At 46.7% G+C, this 25,866-nt stretch overlaps 3 protein-coding genes across 5 annotated transcripts; all 3 read left to right on the top strand.

Annotated features, from left to right (window-relative positions):
* Positions 1 to 36: 36 nt before the first annotated feature.
* tpgs1 (tubulin polyglutamylase complex subunit 1) lies at positions 37 to 1,285 on the top strand (the record flags this gene model as incomplete). The annotated part of the gene is made up of 2 exons (XM_083684037.1): positions 37 to 377; positions 631 to 1,285. The coding sequence occupies exons 1-2, from the start codon at positions 58 to 60 to the stop codon at positions 1,283 to 1,285; spliced, it is 975 nt and encodes a 324-aa protein (XP_083540163.1). The 5' UTR covers positions 37 to 57.
* Positions 1,286 to 1,874: 589 nt separating this feature from the next.
* LOC310813977 (uncharacterized protein) lies at positions 1,875 to 4,634 on the top strand. Of its 2 annotated transcripts, none has more exons than XM_083683182.1 (4): positions 1,875 to 2,106; positions 2,474 to 3,022; positions 3,343 to 3,503; positions 3,606 to 4,634. In XM_083683182.1, exons 1-4 carry the CDS (start codon positions 1,942 to 1,944, stop codon positions 4,078 to 4,080), a joined length of 1,350 nt encoding a protein of 449 aa, XP_083539308.1. In that variant the 5' UTR covers positions 1,875 to 1,941; the 3' UTR covers positions 4,081 to 4,634. The 2 variants fall into 2 exon arrangements, with proteins under 2 accessions (XP_083539308.1, XP_083539309.1); XM_083683183.1 differs by having other exon boundaries at positions 1,967 to 2,106; positions 2,441 to 3,022.
* Positions 4,635 to 6,881: 2,247 nt separating this feature from the next.
* On the top strand, positions 6,882 to 24,935 carry gna11b (guanine nucleotide binding protein (G protein), alpha 11b (Gq class)). 2 transcript variants are annotated; one of them, XM_083683950.1, is made up of 8 exons: positions 6,882 to 7,922; positions 17,708 to 17,892; positions 18,055 to 18,209; positions 19,118 to 19,246; positions 20,374 to 20,502; positions 22,877 to 23,006; positions 23,608 to 23,761; positions 24,324 to 24,935. In XM_083683950.1, exons 1-8 carry the CDS (start codon positions 7,787 to 7,789, stop codon positions 24,512 to 24,514), a joined length of 1,209 nt encoding a protein of 402 aa, XP_083540076.1. In that variant the 5' UTR covers positions 6,882 to 7,786; the 3' UTR covers positions 24,515 to 24,935. The 2 variants fall into 2 exon arrangements, with proteins under 2 accessions (XP_083540076.1, XP_083540075.1); XM_083683949.1 differs by lacking the exon at positions 19,118 to 19,246.
* The last annotated feature ends 931 nt before the right edge of the window (positions 24,936 to 25,866 follow it).

The raw sequence follows: 25,866 nt of genomic DNA, 5'->3' as shown, positions 1-25,866 counted from the left end.
TTTCCAAACGGACCGGTCCAAAGAAACGAATCACTTCCGTTACTACCTAGAATAACAATGGCGGAGAAGCGTCGGTCCGGTGTTACTTCAGCAGGGATGTCAGAAGCCAAGCCGACCAAATCAGACAACGATAGAGAGTTTGTTTCGCAGCTGGGTGTCGGGGAACTGCTCCGAGGGGCTCTGCTGAAGATGGTTGAAGCAAGATCGGATGACCCTGTCGGGTTCCTGGCCGATCACTTTTGTAACATTGCGTCCGAGTCAGAGAACGGACCAGCTGGGTGCAGTGATGGAGAGCTGAATCATGGTGCAGGCGCGCAAGAGCAGCAGTATCTCAGCAGAGCGCTGTGGCACTTGCGACTAGCGCATCACTCGCAAAGGTAAGAAACTACCTCTTGATCTTGAGGATTGGTTCGGTACTTCTATATGGCAATGGTAAAATGTATCACCTTTTTATCAATCATAGCCCATCCTGTTTTGGCAGAGTGGTGTGTCTGTGTCTGTGTGTCTGTGTGTCTGTGTGTGTGTGTGTGTGTGTGTGTGTGTGTGTGTGTGTGTGTGTGTGTGTGTGTGTGTGTTTTGGGGCAAAGGGGGAGAAATACAACAACATTTGATGCTTGTTTTTGTTTACAGATCTGCCTTCAGCAACAATGTGCGTGTGGCCTATGACCTCCTGACACAGACTGGGCCTCAGAGACGCCGAGGAGGGGGGCCTAGTGGCCCTGGGGGCCCCTGTTCAAACAACCCCACTGGAGGGGGGGTGCGGGGAGGACTCTACACCCAGACGCTCCAGTGCCTGTGCAGCGAAGGGGGGGTCCCAGCCTCCACCTCTGCTCCTCTCCTACGGCGCCTCCACTGCCAGGATCACGAGGCTGTTCCCTATGACGTTTTCAGGCATGGCGTGCTTACGTGTGCAGTGTTTTCTGACTACATTCGGCGGGCACAGCGGTTGTATGCGGAGGTGTGTGGCCCAGCCGAGGGGCCTGCAGGACGGGCACTGTGCTTGGCCGTGCTGGGGACCCTTACGGAGGCCCTGGAGACCTCCCATGTCTCTGATGGTTACCCCTGTGCTAATGCTAACACTAAGACCAATCCCTACCTGGAGGCTAATGCGAAGGCTAACCGCTACCTGGAGGCGAGCGCTAAAATCTCGCCCTGTAAGGTGGCCCAGGCTATGGCTGAAGCGCACTCATCCGAAGGGGAAGGAGCAGGACCTAACATGGACGCCAAGGAGTTTGAGGATGCAGCTGCAGAGGTCTTCATTGCCCGAGTGAGAGTCGTCTCGTAACTGGTGTCCACTCTAATCTTATTAGGCACTGTGGGAAGACATATGTACATTTAGCCGGCTACGCTGAATGCACTGTACATTTAATCTCAAATGTCTATGTTGTTTTGTCAATGCGTTTTGGTTTCAACAAGTCATGTCAGCTGTTTTAATTGTTATTATTTCTAATATGTCATCATATATATTTCCCCTCACAGCTATTGGGTCGTGAAACAAATGGCCTATTCTGTGTTATCATTTTAAAAGTTTCGTTTGAGTGACTCTTTAATGTTAGATAACTATAAATAAAATAGCTTGAACCAATACATATGTCAATGATTCATTGAATCTGGTAAGCCATCCTAAAATTGCAAGCCTATATCATATCAGTCTCCTTTGTCCCAGCCCAGTACTGTCTTGATCAAGTTTATAGGCTAATTTGAATTATTTGAGTTATAGCTCAAGGCTCTGCACGACCAGGGATAGTGACTGCTGCACCGACTGCACCAAGCCTCACCACTGACTTCCAGTCGCTAGGTGGCGATAATGCATCTTTGAATTGTTTGTGGCTATGTACTAACATCAGTCAGGAAGAAGCGTAGCTAAGCTTTTCCTAAGAGGCTCGAGTTTTTGTTATTGTCCTTCTGTCAGGTGTTCCTAACCTGTTTAAAGTGGTGAAAATGGCAGACGAGGACAAGCTTCGGCCTTTAATGTTCCTAATGACGTACATGCTAATGAAGCGCAGAAGAGACATCAGCAACGCTGACACCCAGCGACGCAATGAGATCCAGAGGCGCATCCGACACAGGCAGTACTTCTTCCAAAGACAGAGAAGGATGCTCATGGTAATAAAACGTCCATAATTCACCGAAAGCAATCTGTCAGACAGCTATTTTACAAAGTTCATCAAGTTAAACATGTTTGGGTCTATTCTGAAAACATTTTCGAAGTGGCGAATTTCGTTTCGTTTCGCTAGGACACATCCACACAAAGCCATGTTGCATGACAATAGCAGCCCACTTCTTATTGTAGTGCAAATTTCACTGTCAGGAAGAGGGGATGTATATCACTACATGTATGTATCATGCTTGTCGTTTTTCAACATATGTGAACTATTTGTTTCACCTTTTGTTTGATTTTTCAAAAGTCAATCTTCCATACCTTCTCTCTTGATGGCAGGACTGCTAGCTTCGCCTCTCTGTTTCCCTTCAGATGCTGATAGCGCGAGGCACTCGCTGTAACTGCAACATCCGCACCCGTGCCTGGACCAACACAGAGAGCACCGATTGGTGGGAGCGTGTGGTAATGACTGAGTTCCAGCCCTCCGATTGGCTGGAGAAGTTCCGCATGAGCCGCGAGACCTTCTTCTTCCTGTGCAGTAAACTGAAGCCCCGTCTGCACCGCAAGGACACCCACTTCCGGCCGGCGCTGCCATTAGAAAAGCGTGTGGCCGTGGCACTGTGGCGACTGGCGTCGAATGTAGAATACCGCACTATCAGCAGTCTGTTTGGTGTGGGCAGCTCCACGGTGTGTAAGTGCGTGAGAGACATGTGTCACGCCATCGTCACGCTCCTCCGGCCCGTGTACCTGTGGCCTCCCAGCGAGCAGGAGCTGGAGGACTCGTCCCGCCTCTTCCTGTCTCGCTGGGGCTTCCCTCACTGCGTGGGTGCTGTGGCAACTCTCCACACAGCCATCCTCACCCCGTCTGCCAATGTAGCAGACTACGCCAACCCTGACGGATGGCTCTCCGTGGTGTCCCAGGTGGGAGAGATGTTTAACCACGCGTGATGGAGGGCGAAGGGCTGTTGGATAGAAAATGCTGCTTTTTTGTTGAAAATGAACACACTTCGACATTAAAGCCAGACATTGGTTTATTGTACTCTAATTAAGGCTGCCGTGCTTAAAGGTGTTTGTTCCTTCGTCATAAAGAATCATTTCCTAGTCAACCTCTCTTGTCCTCCAACAGTAGTGCACCTGTACAAATGAATATTTCAAACATCCAGGTCTGTTCTACTAATCATGCATCTTGGTTGGACTGAGCAAGTGACAGTGTTCTGTTTCCTGTCCCTGTGGTGGCCCAGGTGGCCGTGAATGGGCTTGGGCAGTTCTGGGACGTTTGTGCCGGTTTCCCCGGTGGCACTGACCCGACAGACATCTTGCAGAACTCGGCACTGTGGGCGACAGCCTCTGAAGGTGGGCTGTCACCTGATCCGCCCCTGGGCTTCATGGGAAAGCCATTGAGGTATTGTTGATCTTGTTATTGATTATTATTACTCTTGTTATTATCATTGCCTTTTCTTTGTTTTATCAGGTAAGTTAACTGAGATCACTTTGTCTTGTCCAGGTACGTGTTGCTAGGAGAGGCTGGGTTCCCCCTGCAGAGCTGGCTGATGAAGACCTATCCTGAGAAAGTGGAGGAGGAAGAAGATGAGGAGGAAGAGGAGGAAGAGAAAGATAAGAGGAATGAGGTAGTGCTGACGGAGCCTCAGCGAGCCTTCAACCAGCGGTTCAGCAGGGCACGGCATGTGGCAGAGGAGGCGCTGCTGCGTCTGAGGGCACGCTGGCAGTGTCTGAGCAAGAGGAACGACTGTGGGCTGGACGTGGTACCCACCATGATCCTGGCCTGCTGCATCCTGCACAACGTGTGTGAGTCCCAGGGGGACGACTTCAGGGAGGAGTGGCAGGAGGAGGTGGCCCAGGTAGAAAGCCCCCAGCCTGGCCACACACAGCCCCTTTCCCCTGACACTGACCACTCCCAGGCAGAGGAGGTCAGGCAGCTCTACTGTGATTACTTCCAGCAGAAGCAGCAGCAGGACTGAGAGGGCTCTCAAAAGATAGACTAGAGAGACTTAATGGGCACTAAAGGTGCTTTACTCACGAAAGGATTGGGCACTGAAGTGTCGGGCATTTGGAATATCCAAATCATTTGAACTCATTTGAAAAACAATGGCTCAACTAGCACAATGCCATTGTTGTATGTCAGGGTTCTCCCCAGGATTTGAACAGCGTGGCACTATTGTATTATCAAAACCCAACTAAAAATCCAGCTAAAACGCTGAATTCACTGAGGAACATCATAACACTTTCGCTTGTCGTTGGTTACTCTGTCATTACTAAATATGTAGTTTAATTTGCCTTGAAATGTTTACATAGTGGCACTGCCAAGTACACATTCATAGTATGAGCTATGGATGCAAAGAATGACCATCTATGAGTATTTGTTTATAGTTACATTGTTTACAAATAAGAGAGTAAAGCAAGCTTATATTTTGGGTTCGATTGAGGACAGACAGTTGAACTAAGCAAATGAGGCATTTATAAGGCTACTCATCTTTGATACACTAGGTTACTCCTCTTTGATACACTGTCAGAAAGAAGAATATTAAATAAAACTATTAAAATGTTGACGATTGAGTGTGTCACTCTCTCCTCTGTATTTTTTTTTTGTTGGACTGTATTTATGTCATGGTATTTGTGCATGTATAGAATACTTTGAAAGAAGAAAATGTATTCAGATACTGAATACATGTCTCAAAATGTATTCAGATACTGAATACATGGCTCAAACTGTATTAAGACACTGAATACATGGCTTCTGGCAAAGAAACAGAGGAAGATTTCTGAGGACTGGGATTCAGCCAGTGAGCCACCAACAAGAGTCACCCGAAAGAGACATGGGGGAGGGACACATCAAGTAACACATCATGTCACCTGCTCGAGGGTACATCCTTGAAGAGGAAGAGGGAGTAAAACTGAGTAAACCTTCTCCTGTATTTGCCTTGTATTCTTCATCATCTGATAGATACAGAACATTATAGGAATATTTCATATTTTTATATCCTGTCAAAAAACACAAGAAATTAGAATGAACCTGTCTGTGATATCATGACCCACAAACACATAGATATACACTCACTGAACACTTTATTAGGAACACCTGTACACCTTCTCATGGTGGTGGTGGTTTAATGGTGTGGGGAATGTTTTCTTGGCACACTTTGGGCCAATACCAATGAATCATCCTTGAATGCCACAGCCTATTTGAGTATTGTTGCTGACCATGTGCATCCCTTCATGGCCACAATTTACCCATCTTTTAATGGCTACTTCCAGCATGATAATGCACCATGTCACAAAGCAAAAGTCGTCTCAAACTGGTTTCATGAACATTACAATGAGTTCAGTGTTCTTCAGTGGCCTTCCCAGTCACCGCATCTGAATCCAATAGAACCTTTGGGATGTGGTAGAATGGGAGATTCACAGCTTGAAAGTGCACCTGAAAGATCTGCAGGAATTGCGTGATGCAATCATGTCATCATGGACCAGAATCTCAAAGGAATGTTTCCAACATCTTGTGGAATCAATGCCACGAAGAATTGAGGCTGTTTTGAGAGCAAAGGGAGGCCCTACCCAGTATTAGTATAGTGTTCCTAATAAAGTGTTCAGTGAGTTTATAAACACGCAGACGCACACACTGTATATGGGTCAGCGGATCAAGATTTCAGATTGCTTGTTTAAAAAGCACGAGAATACTTTTTTGGTCACATCTGTCAAAGGAATGGCTCCCAAATAAAAGTATAAACCCTAGTAAGTATAAACCCTAGAAAGTAGAATTTGTAGAACCAAGGAATTAAGTAGAGTGGTCAGGGATGTAGTGGTAAAAAAAAAGTGTTTATAAACCACCGTAATAATAAAAATTAAATTAAATTAAAAAAATAACACTTATGGTGTAAATTGAAACCCTTTTCACAAAAATAAAAATTAGCATAGCCTGCTTATTTAGCCTGTGTCTCGTATAGGCAAACTCTTTATGTAGGCCTACCACGCACGTACGCGCGCGCGCACACACACACACACACACACACACACACACACACACACACACACACACACACACAACGAAAGAGAGTTCAGTTTATATCCATGAGGGTTTGCGTTAACTTTCAAATGATTATAAAAAAATAAAGAAACAGTGAAATAATAGTCTATGAGTTATTATGTAATTCTCTAACATGGCCACACGATGTCATTAGATTATTACAAACGTGTGTGGCTTGACTTGTACTTGTATTTGCTGCATGCAATGTTATAATTGTTTGCTATCATAATGCATTAATTCAGTCGATTTTGTCAACTGCACAATGATTCATACTTTTGTATTATCTTTATTTATACGCATATTAATTGGCCCCTCAGTAGTGCATATCATGAGTGGGTGGGAATAGTAGCAGTGTTCCTTACTTTCTATCTTTGCAAAAACCACCTCACAGTCAATGCAGTGCGCCACGATAATGGCCAGGTACCATAATAATGCGTTCATAAGTATCATTATTCAATAAGTTCATTATTCAAGACATAATGATTTGCCCTGTTCAGACTCACAGTTTTATAATGCACTGTGCCCTTTGCTATGCATCGACCTAACTTGACAGGTTCATTTCTGATCGGGAAAAAGGATCACGCCCCTTTCATTCAATTGGCTTCTCACACTAATGTCCCGTGCAAACACCATGTCACTCACTGTGGTTGCTTAGTACCGTCTTGGTATCAAACTAGAGTGTGCCATGCCGACGGTTTTCTACAGAAGACGCAATGATCTGCAAATAAGTGGGACTGCTAGCAAGATAAATCTATCCTGCGATCGAATGCCCTCGATTTTTTGTTTAATTTGGTGGTTAGTGGTCTAAGCCATTTAGCTATTAACCTCGTCAAAATGATACGGATTTATATCGAATGCCGTCTTGCAAAGTAATGCTAGCTAGCTAGTCGGCCAAATCTGGGTTTGGTAATTTTTCAGCCTCCCAGTCAGTCAGTGCCATCACCAGGCATCATCACACGGGGTTGACACATCACGGAGGCGTTGAGCTAAGTGATCCATTAGCCAGCTAGCTAAACGCTGGTGAAGTTTGACAGAATAGGAGGAGGACATTATTTTACGGGGCAGTGGAGACTGTGTCATTAGAAGCCAATGGATTAGAAGCCTAGACTGCTTGGTGTACTTTTTGTTTTTAAGGCGGGATATTTGTGGCTTTAGGGTGGACACCACAGAAAAGGTGGCTAGTAAGCTAGCTAACGTTAGCTATCTAGTTGGATGTCGGCGCGACAGTGCAGTTTGTCCCGTTGTCTCAGGGACGGACGCTGAAGACATTTGACCAGGCTGGCAGAGACGAGACAAACGACAGGGATAGAAGTTAGCATATTTGCGCTTCAATATAATCTAAAATAAGGCTAGGACGGAGTATCTAGGGAGAGGCCCTGCCTTGCACACCCCTCCATCTAGTCTTGACACTGCCCCCTCTTCCCTGATTCACCCGTGATTTGCTAAGGTCCGTTCACGGTTGAAGTCGGACGGTTTTCGGCAGGGGGACGACTTGACAGCGAGGCCCCAAGCTCCCCTCCCCCCATTCCCATCCAGCTCCTCAATCCACCCCCTCGCCCGATTTCGAAGCGAGGATCGGGATATCGCATTAAACCGAAGTCAGCCTAATCAAGTCCCGTCTAAACCGGGCTGCCAAACTAGGGGGGATGACTCTGGAGTCCATGATGGCTTGCTGCCTTAGCGAAGAGGCGAAGGAGTCGAAACGAATCAATGCCGAGATCGACAAGCAACTCCGCCGAGACAAGCGAGACTCAAGGAGAGAACTGAAATTACTCCTTCTCGGTAACTCAGACTGTCATCCATATTATGGCTGTACTGTATTTGGTCTAGCTTTGCCATTTTAGAAGAGTCCAGGCCTTCCTATCCTATTAATGATAGCTATGCATGCTAGCTAGCTAGCTTGCAGTCAGGATTCAGAAAATGCTTGGTTAATCAACGTTAGATCAACGTTAGTCTATTGGTTGTCTAGCTAAGTAGGTACTACTAGATTTGATTTCTCCAGTATGCTAGCCAAAGCTAGATAGCTAGCTAGCTAGATCATCAATATTGTGGCTATCTTTAGCCCATCTAGCTTGTGCCATTGTAGACAACTAGCTCTTGAGCTAGCTAGACAGTTTTAGTCATATCATATAGATAGATTGTTAACTAACTGACTTCTTGTTCTGTACTGTTGATGGCATGGAAAACCGTCAGAGCGTTAGATGACAGACAGTGGTGAAATTCTATTATATTTTCAGCTATTAAAGCATGAATCATTCAAGAATGTATGCATATAGACATGATATTGCAGGGCAAAGGTTCACTTTTGAGCAAAAGATGGGTATTCAGATAGCTGGACTGTTTTCAGCTAGTGAAAAGGAGATTCACATTGCACAACATTTGCAGATAGAAGAGTCTGGTGGGGGGGGAAAATGTACAAATCCTATGGCCTAATTATCCATTGGTATAGAGTACAGTCTGATCTATGTTACACTAAACAGTCATCTAGGCCTAGCCTATATTTGAATTTCCCAACGTTGTGTGCCGTCACACTGTTTGGAAGCGTGGAACCATGTACATGGAGGGAGATCGCTGGTGTGTGACTGTGTTGGTGCTTTTGCCGATCCTCATCATAGAGTGACTGTGTGGCCTGGGGCATGCTCCGAAGGCAGAAACTCTTTTTTGTTGTTACTAAAAAAACACAAAGGAAATCTTATTAGACAAGTTTCAGGGTCACCTTTATGAAGTACACATGGAAGAGGAAAAATAGTCTAGAAAGCATCAGTGAGTGTCTGTATTTTGGACGAGTTGTTGGCGTGTGTTCTCTGTAGACCACTTGTTGTGCTGTGTAGATTAGTAGACCGTTACATGTTCTAAATGTCACTGGAAAATGGGCTGTCAAAAAAAAAAGTTATTATCTTTGAGGACAATTAGCTCTATCTAGTAGGACTACACTCGTTTCTATCCCACTGAACGCAGCAGAGGTTATCTGACACGTGTGGCTGCCGCTCTGTTCATTTCCCTGCAGACTCTGGCTCTGCTCAGAGAACTAGGCCATACCATACCAGTGTCACAGAGCACTTGCATGATTCTATTCTATTCTGTTCTATTCTATTCTATATCTATAGCACAGAAAGAGCATAGGTGTTTTGTACTGTATATGCAAATAGGCCTAGATCTCTTTTAAGAATTTCCTTTTCTTGTGTGTCGCAATGACAGCAGTGTCCTTGCGTACTTATTGGTCTGAGATTGGTTGAGTGTCGGACTGGTGGTACTGTTGGGTGGAGGGACTTGTAGGAAAATGTTGATGAGGCTACCTAGAGATTCATATGTCCATCCAATTGCCCCCACCATCATCACCACTTTCACTGCAGATTTTACCACTGGGTGCTGCTTCCCTGACAGTTTGGTTTGTTGCTCAGTCTGCATAAAGCCTGCACAACTTGTGGTTTTCCAGGACCAGGAACAACCATCTCTCCCTGGTCTAGGATCAATGGTTTTTCTCAAGCCTTTCTCTTCATAGTTTGTAGTGCGTGTGTGGTGTGGTGTGGTGTGGTGTGGTGTGGTGTGATCAGTCATGCTGTAAATGGCCTATCCTAAGTGAGTTAAGGCTGTCAGTGGGAGCCTGGATAAGGATGTGTAAGGCAGGATTAGTCCAGGTCTTAATAGGCTTTGTTAAACACAGCCGCTGCTCAGACTCTGAGATGTCACTGACTCGTATTATCCCCCAGCCTTCCTCTCAAACAGGAGCCGAGCTGGCTCTCCAGACCTAGTCCCTAGTCCCTGGTTCAGTTGGTCCTCATTGTTTTGGGCTTGATCCCTGCATGGGCCAATACACAAATAATTTTTGATATTCAACCAGGCTATAAGTTGCTTTGTATAAGAACGGCTACGAAATGACCACATTTTAATACATCCAATAGCCTGGTGGTCCAGAAAAAAGCCATTCGAATTTTCTTGTGACCCACCAAATAGACAAAATCATGGTTGTAGCCATTGTAACCCAGTCTGTAGCCATTGCCCAAAACAAACTAATGAACACCATTTGGGAAGCACCATACACCCTGCCCTGGTACTTCCCCTGACTTGGACATCCAGAGATGCATTTAGGTTTAGGTTGCGGATGAGTGGTGATTGCAGACAAATAGTAGGCTAAGTTTACCCCCCCTAACCACCCCCCCCCACCCCCACCCCCCCCCCCAGCAGCAGTGCCTTGGGTCTGAGGGCCATATCAAGCAGGCTGCACCACAGATCAGCGGTTTGCCTCTACTTGGTCAAAACACACACTAGCTGGGGAGCTGTGGGCTGAGCTGTGTTGGCTAAATGAACTGTTGGAGCGAACGGCCGGATGGTCACAGTCAGGAAGACAGTAATGTGAAGGACAGACACTGTAAGACTTACTGTTATGGGGGGGGGGGGGGGGGGGGGTTGTTTTCCAAAACTAGCATAGCCTGCTTATTTAAGTGTCTCATGCAGGCAAATTCTCTATGTAGGCCTACCAATGAGAATAACTGAAGCTAGCAGTCAGGCTACCTGTGGTTAGCAGTTGTTAGCAATGCTCTCTCTAGACCTCTAAACACAAACTGAAATGAGGGGTCTGGCAGTGGTATCGCCATCAATTGTCAGCTTATTGTATATTGCAGAATTATGCATGTTTAACATTGGATGTTGGACATTTGTTAACAGTGGAATTTATTTTCATGCATGGATGTTGGATGGTGTTTGAGGTGGCAGAATGAGCCTGCCTGGTTCAGAAAAGCCTGGGCAGAACTGTCTTTATTTCTTTGATTGGGCAAGTGTCAGGGTCAGACTGAGGTGTTTAGTGCTGACCTCCCCGCTTCTCGCCACCTCCATTGTTTTGGTCATATAAGGCAATGTGGTCTTGGGCTCTGCTCTTGCGGTGTGTGTGTGTGTGTGGCCTTCAGTGCCAGGATTAGTCGGGTTTAGGGATGATCTTCTTAGACAACACAGTTCTAATACTGCCACCTGGGCAATATATTGGCAATACCAGTCCACACAATTGTATTGATTCATGATTGTGTGAATGGAATGCTCCGATGCAGTAAAATGGCGTCCAGCTTTACATTGGCAAAACTCTCCCTGCATATGACTGACCCACAGTGGCTAAGAGGACTGGCTGTGTTACACTCCATCTCTCTCTCTCTCTCATGCACACACAGAGAGAGAGAGAGATGAGTCTATAATTACTTTCCCAGGTGCTCACCTTCTTAATGAAGAAGCTTTTAATCGGGTGTGTGTGTGTCCCGGACGACACTAATGGAGCTTATGCAGTGAACACACACTCCTCACCTCAGCCTGCTGTTAGTGCGCACACCCCTTGCCCAAGCCAGCCCTCAGTCAGCACAAAGACACACACACACACACACACACACACACACACACACACACCGTGCCCCAGTCAGCTTTTTAGTTGGCACACACACTTGCATATTATCTACTTTCTCTTTCTCACATTCACACGTTGCACTTGCATGATGTGTCTCCCTCACACATGCGCATACATACACATGCACACATACATACACATACATGCATACATACACATACACATTTGCTCATATCGTACACGAGAATACACACACACTCCGGTAAACGGGGTCATGTATAGCTCTCTGGAGATGTGAGGCTAGATGGTGACTGTCCCACATACTGCTATGCTAGCCTGGTCCCCAGACAAGACAGAGTCATGGGCTGAGTTTCAATTCAAATCACCACAATTATCTCTCTCTCTTCCATCCCTCCTTTCTTTTTTCTCTTTTTTTTTTCTTCTTATTTCTCATGGTTGGGTCTTCCCCCATGTTCTCATCTCTGCAGGACAACTGCCAGCCTTATCTCTTTCTATCTATCTATCTATCTATCTCTCTTTCTCTCTCTCGTTCTGTTTCTGCATTAGATAATTCTGGGTCTCTTGTGTTTGTGGAGGTGTGTCTGAAGCAGACCCTCACTGGCTCTCGTTTCCTTCTCTCCCTCCCACTCCTTCTCTCCTCTAGCCGCAACTCGTTCTTTTCCACTCCACTTGAAACTTCTCCTCTCCACTCTTGTTCCCTCTCCCAATGTCTTTTCTGCAGCCCTCTTTGTCATTTTCCTCGCCCGCTCCCTCTCTCTCTCTCTCTCTCTCTCTCTCTATCCATCTCTCTTTCACTCCCTCTCTTTTCCCTCTTCTTTTCTCCCCATTGTCTTCTACTTCCATGTCTGGGATCCTACTCCCTCTATCCTCCTTTTCCTCTCATCCCTCTCTCCCCCTCTCTCTGTGCCGAGGGCCTGTCTGGACGTGACCTTGGTTGTTCTCTGGTGCCCCTGGTGGCTGTGAAATTAGAGCAGGTGCCTCTGCAGCACAGCACTGGAGTCAGATCTTTCTCTCTCTCTCTTCCCTTTTTCTCCATCTATCTTCTGCTGTCCATCATCACTCTCCTTTACACCCTGTCTTGCCCAAATTCCCCCTCTCCTCTCTGCTGCTCTCAGAAGTCGCCATGTTGCCCGAACTGATGAGCGAGCACATTTAGTTTTATGTCTCCGGTTAGGTTTAGGTTAGTGTTAGTGGTTGGAACGTGTTTGCGATGGGAAAGCGCTGTACCGCCACCTCCGTCCTGTGTCCAGCCTGGCCAGATGGCGGTGAAACCATCGGGAGGGCAGGTCAGCTTCATCTCGTAGTCGGGGAAGCACTGTGGGATGTCAGTAGCTAGTGGATAGCTAGGCTGCAATGGCACAGTGTATTATAGTGCAGGCTGTAGCCTAGCGCTTTTGTTGGGGGAGTATTTGATTTGCAGCTCACTCACACCCACTCATACCGAGCACTCAGCGCTGAACGGACGTACACGTGTTCAAACGAAGGTGTGTTGAGTTTTGTGTGTGTGTTTGTGTGTGTGTAGTAGCCCAGCGTGTATGTGTATTTTCCTGCTCACTCACACCCCCACACACACACACACACCCAGAAACATGTACAGACTGTAAAACTGAAATACTAAGGCCTACTGCTTACATTCGGTGCGTAGCCATTCTAGGGTGGTTTAATGTGTGTGTGTGTGTGTGTGTGTGTGGAGTCAGGGTCTGCTGTCCTGTGACAGAGTGTCTGTGAGGTTGAGGCCAAGTAGAGGAAGTGGGCCATCACAGCGGAGGTAACATTCATGCCCCGGGGCTCGCCATGGGAACCCTGCAGCCACAGTTGGTAGGCAGCTGGTGTGTGTGTATAGTTGTATGCCTTGGGGCTGCCTTGGCTTCGTCACTCCTCCATGTGTGTTTTAGAGAAGCTTCATCTGAATGTTGCCAAAGGTATATTTTGGTTCGCCGTGTGCACATGCTCATGCCTCTGTCCCTGGTTCTTGTAGGCTTACATACGTTTGTTGTTTGTATGGGGCAGGAGCCCTGACTAGCTTACTAACTGAGGCCAGTGAACACTGACATTCTAATGGACTTGCTAGTTATGTGTGTTTGTTGTTAACTGAGATAAGCTAGCCCTGTCTGCAATCGAGGCTGGGTAGTGTCTTTTTTTACATAGCCAACGGGTCAGCAAACTAGCCTTGTTCTGTAGGTTTGCCTAAGTGACTAGCGCTGGCTGCACTGTTAGGCTTGTGCCCTACCAGCCGTAAACCATACAGATAAGCAACCACAGGTTATTCGAATTGACCGCTTGTATTTGCATGTGGTCTACTCCAATATAGATATCTACCTCATGATTTACATGGCTCAGACGTAACTATGGGACAGTCAGTGAAGAGGGAAGCCAGCATAGCATGGCTTTAGGTAGAGGTGTGTGTCTTTTCTGTCTGTCTATAAATGCTGTGCTGTGCTACACACATACCTGTGCACACATACAGTACACCTGTTATGGCTGGGTCTCAACTAAATGTGCACGAGTAAGGCAGCGGTGTCAAGTCTATCAGTTCCCTCTTCGCATGCTGACATCAGTTGTGTTATGTAATGAAAGCACGACCAGTGATTGGACCTTCAGGTGAAGTGTTAGCTGTCTCTACACTAATCGTCATCATCATCATCATCATGCGTTCAGTGCAGCTGAGAGAGAGAGAGAAGGGCAAACGGCACATTCAGCCAAAACACACGCACACAAAAGCGGCCTCAGTTCCAGCTGTCCACATTTTAGATGCACGTTTTTCCCCAAACCTTTGCACCAAGGGGAATGCCTTTTTAAGCATTATGATCATTATTCAAATATAGGCTAGTGTTGACTGAGTGTGTGCATTTCTTGGATCTGTTTGCAGAGAGGTAGATTGTAGTTGGGTTTCCTTTCTATTCTGGTGTGGCTGTTTTCCCAGCATCACATTTGGTTCCACATAGTCCCCAGCGCTGCGTGTGTTTGTGCGTGCGTGCGTGTGTGTGTGTGTGTGTGTGTGTGTGTGTGTGTGTGGGCAGTGTCGTTTACCCTGCACTGTTGCGTCAGGGGCGTATTATAAGCTTCTCTCTCTCTCTCTCTCTGCTTGCTGGAAAGGAAAGCGTTATCAAACCCAAGTAGTGTGAGCTATTAAAAGGTGACCTCCTTTTTCTAGGTCATCACCAAAAAAGAATGGACGGATTCTAGTTATGAATATCCAAAATTCTTGACAGGGAGGTGTATGAAAATGGAGAGACATATTTCTAGCCTAAGGGAGGTTGGGGGGTGGTTGAGGTTGGGAGGGGAAGGGGAACAGAGACTGGGGGAGGGGTGGGGGGGGGGGGGGGCTATGGGGAGGAGGAGAGGGAGAGGGAGACAGAGGCGGGTAGTGTGTTGTGTGTGGAGGAAGGGGGAAGCGACCAAGCCGAGATGGAGCGGAGGGAGATCTTGTGACGGGGTCACGAGAAATAAATCAGACATTAGTCGGAGTGATTCCGCTCCTTCACCGCCGTCTGCAGCCACCGCTAGGACAAGGCTGCGTCTCACTACTCTAAAATGGCTTCTCCTCCTCCTCGCCTCTCCTCCATATCCTCCTCCTCAACTCCTTCCCTTTATCAGAATGTATAGAGAACCGACCTTGACCGATGAAAATATGATATAGGATATCCACCTTTTTTTCGTTCCTCTTGACTATCGCTATGCGCCCGAAGATGGTATTGGCCATCATCATCATCATCTGAAGTTTTGAGCGAATGAGAGAGAGAGATTAGGGCATATAACGCTCCGTGTAGAAAGTTGGCCTTTGGCACTGTATTGATCTAGGATGGGGTAACCCACCCCAAATCCTAATCTTAACTAGTAGTACTGGAACACACAGCTGACCAAAGGTCAGTGTCTGGATGGAGGGACGGAGGGATGGATGGACGGACGGATGGATGGACGGACGGACGGACGGACGGACGGATGGATGGATGGATGGATGGGACTGCATCCTACTGTATATCTGATCGACTCTAAGGAGACGAGGCCCTTTTCTCTCTCCACGGCACAAGCAGAGATAGATAGAGAACAGAGCGAGAGCCTGAGGGGCAGACATAGTTATATTTACTATCCGCTAGGAAAGGAGAGAGAGAGAGAGAGAGCTGAAGAGAGAAATAAAACTGGAAAAATAAGAGGGAGAGGAGGGGTTGCCATGGCAACCGAAATATGGCTGCTCCTCAAAAACTGTGTGTGTTCTTTTATTTATTTTTTCTTCTCTCTTTCAGTTTGCAGATATTCTGGAACAGTGTTTTTTTTCCCTTTGATTTGGTGAGGGTTTAAGGATTGAGATGGCAGGAGCTTGGTTGCCTGAGGGGGCCGTTTCTGGGCTTGTGGAAAGAGATGGTGATGTGAAATATGTGGGTTAGCCTACTAGCCCCCTCGGCAAGCAAGGATTTTGCCTAGGCAGCAAGCATAGTAAATGTAGCCAGGATTAAGATATGGTTGGTACTTTGCTTGATGCATGTTTGTGAATTCTCATAAAAAAAACACAGCTTGGGCTACCTATTGCTTCACCCCCAAAGACAGTTGTGCTTCTCGTTTGTTTTGAAGACTAGTCTAGAGGAGTCCACCTTGTTCGCCGTTGTTGTGAGGTCACTCGTCACCAGGAGGCCAATTCTTGTCTCTCTCAGTTGTGTCACAGTAGTCTTTTATAGTGCTTCTCAATAGTGCACCGTGGCTGTCTCTCCTTGACTTCTCCCATTCCTCAGCACAGATCTGTAGATCTATACATATTGGATAGGCTTCTCCCCTTCCTCCTGGAATCAATGTGGTGTGGAAACATATTTTGGCAGTCAAATGAGAGAAAAGGAGACGAGAAGTGAAAACCACATAAGAGACTATCTATATTATGCACCCTTGGATGAGAGCCAGCCCTCTTATCTCCCACTAATCTAGGACAAGTTGCCTAATCATGCTCATTGATTGATTCGGTTGTTTTCATGTCCCATACCCCGTACCCTTTGCCCCCACTCATTCCCCTCGTCTTCTTGGAATCAAACTCCTCTTTCCTCCCCAACTCTCGCAGATGCCCGGTGCCCTTCTTCATTGGACAAAGACCCTTTGACATATTAGACAGCATAAACAATTTAGCTTAATAGATTTAGATTTTTCCCAGTAGCGTTTCGTAATGCTGGAGAGCGTTCAGGATTTGGAGATAGGAAGGCCCTCGGATGTTGTCCCTGGTTTTGGGTAGGGTTAGAACAGATTATGTCATTGGTCAGATACCGGGTTTATTTATGGGCCGGGGTCAGTGCAATGATGTCATTTTTTTGCTGACTGACCCGAGTCTGAGTACTTTCTTAGCATCTGCTGAAGTACTTCTCCTAACTGAACAGCTGAGTAACGTGCTGAGTGTTCACAACACACAGTAGGTCATGAATCTATGCCATGAATCATGCAACTATGAAAATGGCCATCTAGGTACAGTGATCAGCTAGCTATATCCCATAACTCATTAGCTAGGCTACTTGCCTTCTAGATGAAGCAAGTTGGATTGTCCTCTCAATGCTGTGCCAGAACTTTGTATGAGTACCTTTGGAATTCTTCCTTCCTTCCTTCTTTCCTTCCTCCCCTCCTTAAGGTTACATATCTGTATGTGATGGGTTAAATGATGGCAAGTTTTTATTTTTTTACCTTGTTGCCTTTTACTAGTCCCATCTTGGCAGAGCGTCTGGCTTTATTAATGAGAGACCTTCACTGTGGATGATGATGATGATGTGATGTTCTCTAAGTGGTGGTGTTGGGGGACATGGCACTGTGGCAATGAGGCATTTTCCACTGCTTTTTTTCCCTGTTGAAAAAAAACGTTGCTTTCAGAGCTATGCGTGCTGGAGTTAAAGAATGCTGCTCTTCCTTGAAATGAGATGTCCTCCCTGAATTCCGACTCAAACGGTCAGACAGAACTCTGTCTCTGTCTCTCTCTTTCTGTCTTTCTCTCTTGTTGTTTTTCAAGACTAATCTTGTAACAGCTTAACTGACAGCTGTACTCCGAATGTCTTCCATTCTACTGGTGTGGACGTAGAAGGATCAGTGACATTGGTGTAGCGTGAGTGGTTGAGGATGGAATAATGATTATTCATAGGGAACACTTGCTTGGTCCGCTATGGTGTTAGGTCCAACTCAACAGTGTCTTCCACGTTCTAGGCTTCCTGACTACATGTTCTCTCCCTAACCCTCCACTGTGTTCTCCTGTGTTCCTCAGGTACGGGCGAGAGTGGCAAGAGCACGTTTATCAAGCAGATGCGGATCATCCATGGAGCGGGCTACACAGACGAGGACAAGAGAGGCTTCACCAGGCTGGTCTACCAAAACATCTTCACCTCCATGCAGTCCATGATCCGAGCCACCGAGAACCTCAAGATCCCCTTCAAATACGAGCAGAACCGGGTGAGGACTTCCTACACCGTCACTGACACAACCTGGCTCATACACAGAGAATTTATACACCAACGGAACTAATACAATCCAAAAGCCAAAACCTGTTTTTAAATGCCCATCCTCCCCCTTAATACTTCTTCTCTTTCTCTCTCTCTCTCTCTCTCTCTGCAGTCTAATGCTATGGTAGTGAAGGAGGTGGACATAGAGAAGGTGAATGGGTTTGACCAGCCCTACATCAGCGCCATCAAGACCCTGTGGGCCGACCCAGGAATACAGGAGGCCTACGACCGGCGCAGAGAGTACCAGCTGTCAGACTCCACCAAATAGTATGTGGGTGGGAGAGGGTGGACGAGAAGGGGGGGGATGGGTTTGGGTTGCTACTTGCTACGACAGATGCACTTAGTCTTTGTCTCAGGGTGTGTGTGTGTGTGTGTGTGTGTGTGTGTGTGTGTGGGAGAGAGGGGGGGGGGTGTTATTCCAGCTATCAGACCCCACCATATAGTACTGGTTCCCTACACTCCTGAGAGCTCATGAACAGAAATAGAGAGAGAGGTTGAGACTCGGACAGTACAGTTCAGGCACTCTCCCTCTCTCCACCCCTAACACTCTGCTAATTGAGAGCAAATGTTAACACACACGCGCACACCACTGCATTGCCTCTTTTTTTGGTGCTGTAATGCTTCATCATTGAAGATAAAAATTACTCCTACACATGTTTCCCTCAGAACATTATTTATTGCCATTGTTTCGGTCAAGTGAACATTGACCAATAAGCAGGCTTAAGTAAAAGTGTGGGGGAGTAATTAATTTGAGTCCTAGCCAATTACCTCTGTAGACCTATTCGATGGTTTGTTTTGGAAGTGGTGGTGTTAGGTCGGTAGTAGTAATTTTTGAAAGCTGTCTGCTTAGGTCGATAGGTGGATGATGGGGTGTTTAAAGTGTGCCCCTTGACCCTTTGCAGCTCAGAGATATTATGGAGGGAACTCAAATCTGCTGCTCCTGTGTCCCACACTGCCCCCTGGCTGAGGCCTGAGTGTATTACAGCTTTATTTCTGTTTCTCCTGCCCTTAGGGGTGTGCGTGCGTGCGCACGTGCACCCACGTGCGTGCGCGTTTCTCCTGCCCTTAGGTCCACAGGAGTGTGTGTGTGTGTGTGAGAAAGTGTGCGTGGTGTGTGCATAGTGTGTGTCAACAGTTACCTCAGTGATATGGACTGTGTGTGTATATGTCTACAGTTACCTTAGTGATCTAGACCGTGTGACGGCAGAGGGTTACATGCCCACCCAGCAGGATGTTCTGAGGGTCCGGGTTCCCACTACAGGGATCATAGAGTACCCCTTTGACCTGGAGAACTGCATCTTCAGGTACCCAGGATGACGTACTGTAGAAGTTGCCCCTAACCAACCATTGATTAAGGGACTACTTTTTCATCCCCCTGGTAGTTACCGTTAGATCAGGGATCTTCAATCCTGGTCCTGGGGAGCCGCAGTACTGCAGGATTTTGTCCCAGCTCAGCAGTGACACACCTGATTCAGCTAATCAAGGTATTGAAGATCAGTTGATTATTTCAATGAGGTGTGAGCCACCCAGGACCAGGATTAGGGTTTAGTTATATAGCAAAACAAGGTAATATGGGGGCAACTTCTACTTCAGGTACTGGGCCTGCCTGAGATCAAGAATGGCCCTGGAATGGCCAGGGAGCTGCTGTCCAATAAGAGACCAAGAAGGATTAGACAACAACATCATAAATGTCAAGATTCCCCAGGATGTGTATATATTAATATATATATATCAATATATATGTAGATATCTCTGCACTTGGGGGGGCCAAAGGGAACTTCTCACTAAGAATGTTATTGATCAGAATCGTGTCTAATCCTTCTGTATCTCCTTCCAGGCGGCTGTTGAGAGCCAACTACTGCTGCCACCGGCCACGTCCCCCCCACATTGCCACTGTCTCTACGCTTCAAGCACACACATAGGTCCCCACTAAAGCACCCTCTCTGAGACTGCACTGTGGCAGCCATGTGTCTGTTCAAAACCATTGAACTGTTGCAAAGCCGTGTTGCGAATCCCAAACCAAAAATGATTCCTCAAGTGCAGTGTCTTGTTGCTAAACAACGGGCTACAACTGTCTTGAGGTCTTTTTTTGTGACGTTTTCGGCATGAAACGATTGAGAGAATTTGGTTGAGTATTTCTGTGGGGATGTTGGTGCTAACGACCAGTCTCAGAGAGGTACTCTGAGGGGTACAGGGGCTGGCAATAGTGCCTGGAATTGAAACACTTAACTAACTCGACTGTGTCTCGTAAGACATGGTACGGTCTTCCCTAACCTTCCTCAACGGACCGATCCAGGGACGTTGGACCGATCCACACTCTCTGGATTGACGGGTGGTTGTGGTATATCTACCTGTCTTTGCTTTATATGACTGTGGTCCCTGTCTCACTCTCTCTCTCTCCCCCTCCCTCTCCCTGTCTGTCTTTCTGTAGCTATCTAACTGATCTGGATCGTATCTCAGAGAACAACTATCTGCCCACCCAGCAGGACGTGCTCAGGGTGCGCATACCCACCACCGGCATCATAGAGTACCCCTTCGACTTGCAAAGCATCATTTTCAGGTAGAAGATGCTAACATGCTAACATTAGCCTCAGTGCTACCGAGTTCCCTCTGTGCGAAGTGAAGTTGTTAACCAGTGAACAATCATCCTATGTGTGTATACGTGCCGTTTTTTTAATTGATTTTATCATAATGGATGTCTAACTCATCAATTGGCTTAAGGCAGAGCTGTACTATGCTGGATGTTAAGCCGCACTCTCTCAACACTCCACACACGTGCAAAGACACACTCTCACACATCCGTCCCATCCTCCTCCACACACAGACAAACACACGCACTCACACACACGCGCACACACACACACACTCAGTCACATCCTCTTGAGCCCAAAGTCCTACATTTTGGAGTAAATGGGTCACCTCGCTCCTCTCCTCTCCTCCCCCCTCTATGCTACTCTCCTCTTTGCCTGGCAGAAGAAAACGAGGTCGTCCTCTCCGCGGTGAAAGAGTGTTATTTCGGGCCGCAGGTCCTGCAGGGCCCTGATTGGCTCCTGGTCTCTGTGGACCGCAGTGTGCCGGGATTCCGCCAGGGGGCGCTGTTCAGCTCGCAAATTAAATCAAATGTGTTTCGATCAAATGTGTTTCGAGACTATTTATCCCACAAGGGGACACGTATCGTACAGTTTATTGAATCATTTGTCTCAGAAGACTGCTTAATGAAACTGGGACGTAAACCCTTGAAAGAACAAGCTCAGGGGTGACCTTGACAAGAAGAACCACCCCCCCCTAAGGAAAGAAGAAATGTCGAGAGCCACCAGACTCTTGAGGGCTCTGACATGCCATGCTACTGACAATAGGGAAGGATACCCTAACCCTTCTGTCCAATCATGACGTCCCTAATTGACAAATAGGGCGACAGACCACAACGTTGGCAATAGAAAACAATAAGGGAAACATTGCAAGCATGTAAGGCCTTTCTAATCCCATTAGTCATTTTGAAGTCTACTTTGGAGGTGGCGCTTTCCCAGTGACTGTAGCTTCCAGTCAGAACTTCGCCGATGATGTATGGTCTTCATCATTATCATCATCCCAACGGAGACATCCCACCATCAGAGGTGCCCTCTGTATCTCTCCCCTTTCATCTTCCTCCTCCTCCACTCTTCTACCCCCCCCTTCAATGTTTTTCATCTCCTCTTTCCTTTGTCTTCCCCTTTTGTCCCCTTTCCTCCTCTCCTCTCTTTCTTTGTCCCCTTCTCCACCAGAGTTGCACTGATAGACGATTGCTCTTGGCTGATGCTTTGAGACAGACACACACAATATATACACACACACACACACACACTGTGGAAAGACGGGAGAGCTGTTCATTCTGGCCCTTCGGTCTTGCTGTAGTGTCTGGGTTGGGTTGAACAGGTAGAAGTTTCCCCTATAGCCACTGGTCGTAGGTCAGATATTCCTTTCTCCCTATCTATTAGGGTTAGGATTGGGAGTATTTCTGACCCTAGATCAGATGTTAAGGGCAACTTCAACCTCAAGCAACCATTGGGACAGCTCACTTTCTCACAGTTGACATTAAATCTGTTTATTCTCCAGTCTGTTATATATGTGTGTGTATGTATATATGTACATACTGTATATGTGTATATATATATGTGTGTGTGTGTGTTTTCTACTCTAGGCTAGCCTGACTATGAGTCAGTCCTTCATAGAATAGTTCCTTCCAGGGATTAGCCATTGATATGCAGAGTTCAACAAACTGTTGGCAATATACATACCATTGCAATAACTTTTGGAACTCATTGTGGCAACATACATTTATTAAGATTCTATATCTCAAATGATGTTTGCTGAACACTGTATCCATGTCTCTGTCCTAACTCCTCTTGAAGATGTTGAATCCATTAGTGCCCAAGAAGCATTGAGCTCACACATTTCAGATGGGAATGTTTAGGAATTGTTGATGAATTGGAGTTGAACTATCATGATTTGCCAAGACTACTTTTGCTTAGATTACAGAGATTACATTTCATGGATTATGTTTGAATAACAAAACACACTGGAACTTTAATTGGAGCTTTAGCGTAGAATACTTTTTGGCATTGATGGATTCAAGCCCTGAATTCAGAAGGACAAAAATCAATCTGCTCCGTTCCTGATCTGTCATTTTAAACATTGTACTCAGAAATATGGTAATTTAACTGATCCCAATAGGTTTGGATTGAATTTGGGGCACTAATTGATTTGATCCTTCTGAACTTTGCTGTGACAATTATGCAGAGATGTGACCGAACTTATTGAAAAACTTTTACTGAATCTGATGACTGACCAGTTAGTTGTGCAGCACACAGAGAAAGACACACACTAAGATCTGTTGTTTCTCGTCCCGTCCTCCATATCCTGGTTCTCCTCCCCCCCCCCCCCCCCCCCCCCGGCAGGATGGTGGATGTTGGGGGTCAGAGGTCAGAGAGGAGGAAGTGGATCCACTGCTTTGAGAACGTCACCTCCATCATGTTCTTGGTGGCTCTCAGCGAATACGACCAGGTCCTAGTGGAGTCCGACAACGAGGTGTGTAATGCACACACACACACACATACTGTATAATCTCAGATCCCAGAATCTCCTCACTCGATTGAGATTCTGGGGGTGTGGGATATAAAATTTGCTTTTGGAAGTTCCCACACCCATCGAAACGTTTTGCTGTAGGCTCCACGCGATGACCCTCCACCTCCGCCCATGCTATTGTTTATAAAACGTTGTGCACGCATTGCACAAAATGAAAACATGGAGCTGAATACATTTTAGATGCCAGCATTTCGCAGGTGAGCAGTGTGCATTCAATTATGTATTTTTTTTTTTTTTTATCCAGTTGGAATCCCCGCCTCCATTTGAAGCACTCTGTTCATTGGTAGAATATGCATGTCTCTGGTGAAATTCACCAGATGCACCATCTCCCATCAGCACTTTTCGATGGGTTAGGGTTAGAGTCTGGAGAGTCTGACTTAGTGAGACTTCACAAATGCACTCTTTCATTTTCACTCTCTGTTGCACGCACACACACACACACACACACACACACTCACGCACACATTTGAAAACACACTTCACACATGGAAATCTCTCACTGACTCCCTCCATCTTACCTCCCTCTCCTCCCTCTCCCTACCAGAACCGTATGGAGGAGAGCAAGGCGTTGTTCAGGACTATCATCACCTACCCCTGGTTCCAGAACTCATCTGTCATCCTCTTCCTTAACAAGAAAGATCTACTGGAGGAGAAAATCACCTACTCACACCTGGTCGACTACTTCCCAGAGTTCGACGGTGAGGCATGTGCGTGTATCTGCTTGCATGCATATGTATGCTCATGAGAGAAACACGTGTTCCATCTGATCGACTCAAGTTTGTGTCCGTCAAGAAGAAGAAGAAGACTCTTTATTTGGCCATGCAATCAATTCTCATCAATTGTAGGAATTTGACACGTGCACACCCCTCCCGAGACAACACACACACTGCACACACCACATCCCCAAGGGAGAACAGAGCTCTGGGCACAGGGCAGCCATATTCGGCGCCGCTGGAGCAGTTAGGGGTTCAGTGCCTTGCTCAAGGGCACAACGGCAGTGGTAGGAGCCTTAGATATGACGCCAGCAACCTTCCAGTTACCAGCTCACATCCGGCTCCCTCCTAGGGTGGGAATCGAACCAGCGACCTCCTGGCCGGCCTCTCTAACCTCTAGGCCACCTGCCGCCCCATAGTGCGGGCTCAGTTGACTGATAGCATATGATGGAGAATGTGTAAAGCCATTGACTAATACATACGTGTGTGTGTGTGTGTGTGTGTGTGTGTGTGTGTGTGTGTGTGTGTGTGTGTGTGTGTGTTCCAGGTCCCCAGAGAGACGCCCAGGCGGCGCGGGAGTTCATCTTGAAGATGTTTGTGGACTTGAACCCCGACAGTGACAAGATCATTTACTCTCACTTCACCTGTGCCACAGACACAGAGAACATCCGCTTTGTGTTCGCGGCCGTCAAAGACACCATCCTACAACTCAACCTCAAAGAGTACAACCTGGTCTGAGACAGCTCCCATACACACGTATCCCTTCTCCCCATCATACAACACACACGCCCCACTGAGAGAGTGCTCAGATCCCCACACACTACGCAACACGCTCACACACTCGCACTCTCTCTCTCTCACACACACACACACACACACACACACACACCCACCCACCCACTGGACCCTTCCTCCTCTTGGTTTTCGCTCCAACGGATTCAGACTCCCCCCCTCTCTCTTTCACTCTCCCCTCCCCTCCACCCCTCCTCTCGTTCGCCAAAGCCTGCCCACTCCCTCCTGCACAGCAGCTTGTGTCAGAGTCTCCTCCTCCCAAATGTGATCCACATCCCTAATTTGGCCTTTGATGTTGGCTCTGACACTCTGATCTTGCACACACATACGCACACCCCATGTGTTGTACAGTGACTACGGGGAGACTTTGGGGTGTGTGTGTGTGTTTGGGTGGGGGTGGGTGGGTGGGGCGACAAGGATGAGGACCAGTGAGGCGCTGTCGTGTCAATGAACTGTGGGTTCAACCCTTGAAAGAACTCCAGGAGTTAACCCTTGCTGGTGTGAGATCAGATCCTGAGGTCCGTCTCCTCACTGGGCTCTGACAGGAGAATGTGGCAGCACCCAAAACCATCAAAAGGGAGGGGTGACGAGACACCGAGGGTCTACCGAAGTTCACTAAGGAACCCCCCCCCCCCCCAGACAGGATTCGATGTTAACGCACAGGAAGTGAATGGGAGGGTCAAAGGATTCTGTCTCCGCCTCGCATTGATGAATGTAACCTCCAGTGTGAGTGACGCAATCGCAAAAACTAAATAGAAGTATATATATATAAAGGAAATGCATATGTAAACACACTAAGACAAAAAGCACGAGAGGGAGAGAAAAAAAGCTAATCGATGAAATCTCTGTATATTGCTGAGATTTTTTTAAATGTTTTTAATAATAGTAACTTGTTGCTACGGCTACTTCTACCCGACAAATAACAGCAATTTGGAAGTCGGCAACAAAGGATTGCGAAAATACGAAAACTCTATTTAAAAAATGTGCAAAACGGAAACATAAAACATTAAAAAAAAAAGAAGAAAAAAAAGAAGTTACCAGAAACTTACTTGATATTCAGTAGGTATCCTTTATAGATTTTTTTTTTGTGGTTGGTTTTCATGTTTTAGTTGATCACATTGCTTCCCTCCTCCAGAGGTTTTCTGTGTGGATTGACAGAGGCTGTCTGTAACCTTCCGTTTGAGATTCACAGCACCAGGTCCCATTGACACACACTACGTTAAGAATTAGACGACCTTACTTACAATTTGACACATGCTACGTTCTGAGTGGGCAGTCACCGAGGGGAAGAGGGCCAT

The sequence above is a fragment of the Argentina silus genome (assembly GCF_951799395.1).
Source record: "Argentina silus genome assembly, chromosome: 13".
NCBI classification, from domain to species: Eukaryota; Metazoa; Chordata; class Actinopteri; order Argentiniformes; family Argentinidae; genus Argentina; species Argentina silus.
Note: the sequence above shows the minus strand (reverse complement) of the source record. Positions and strands in the feature narration are given on the sequence as shown.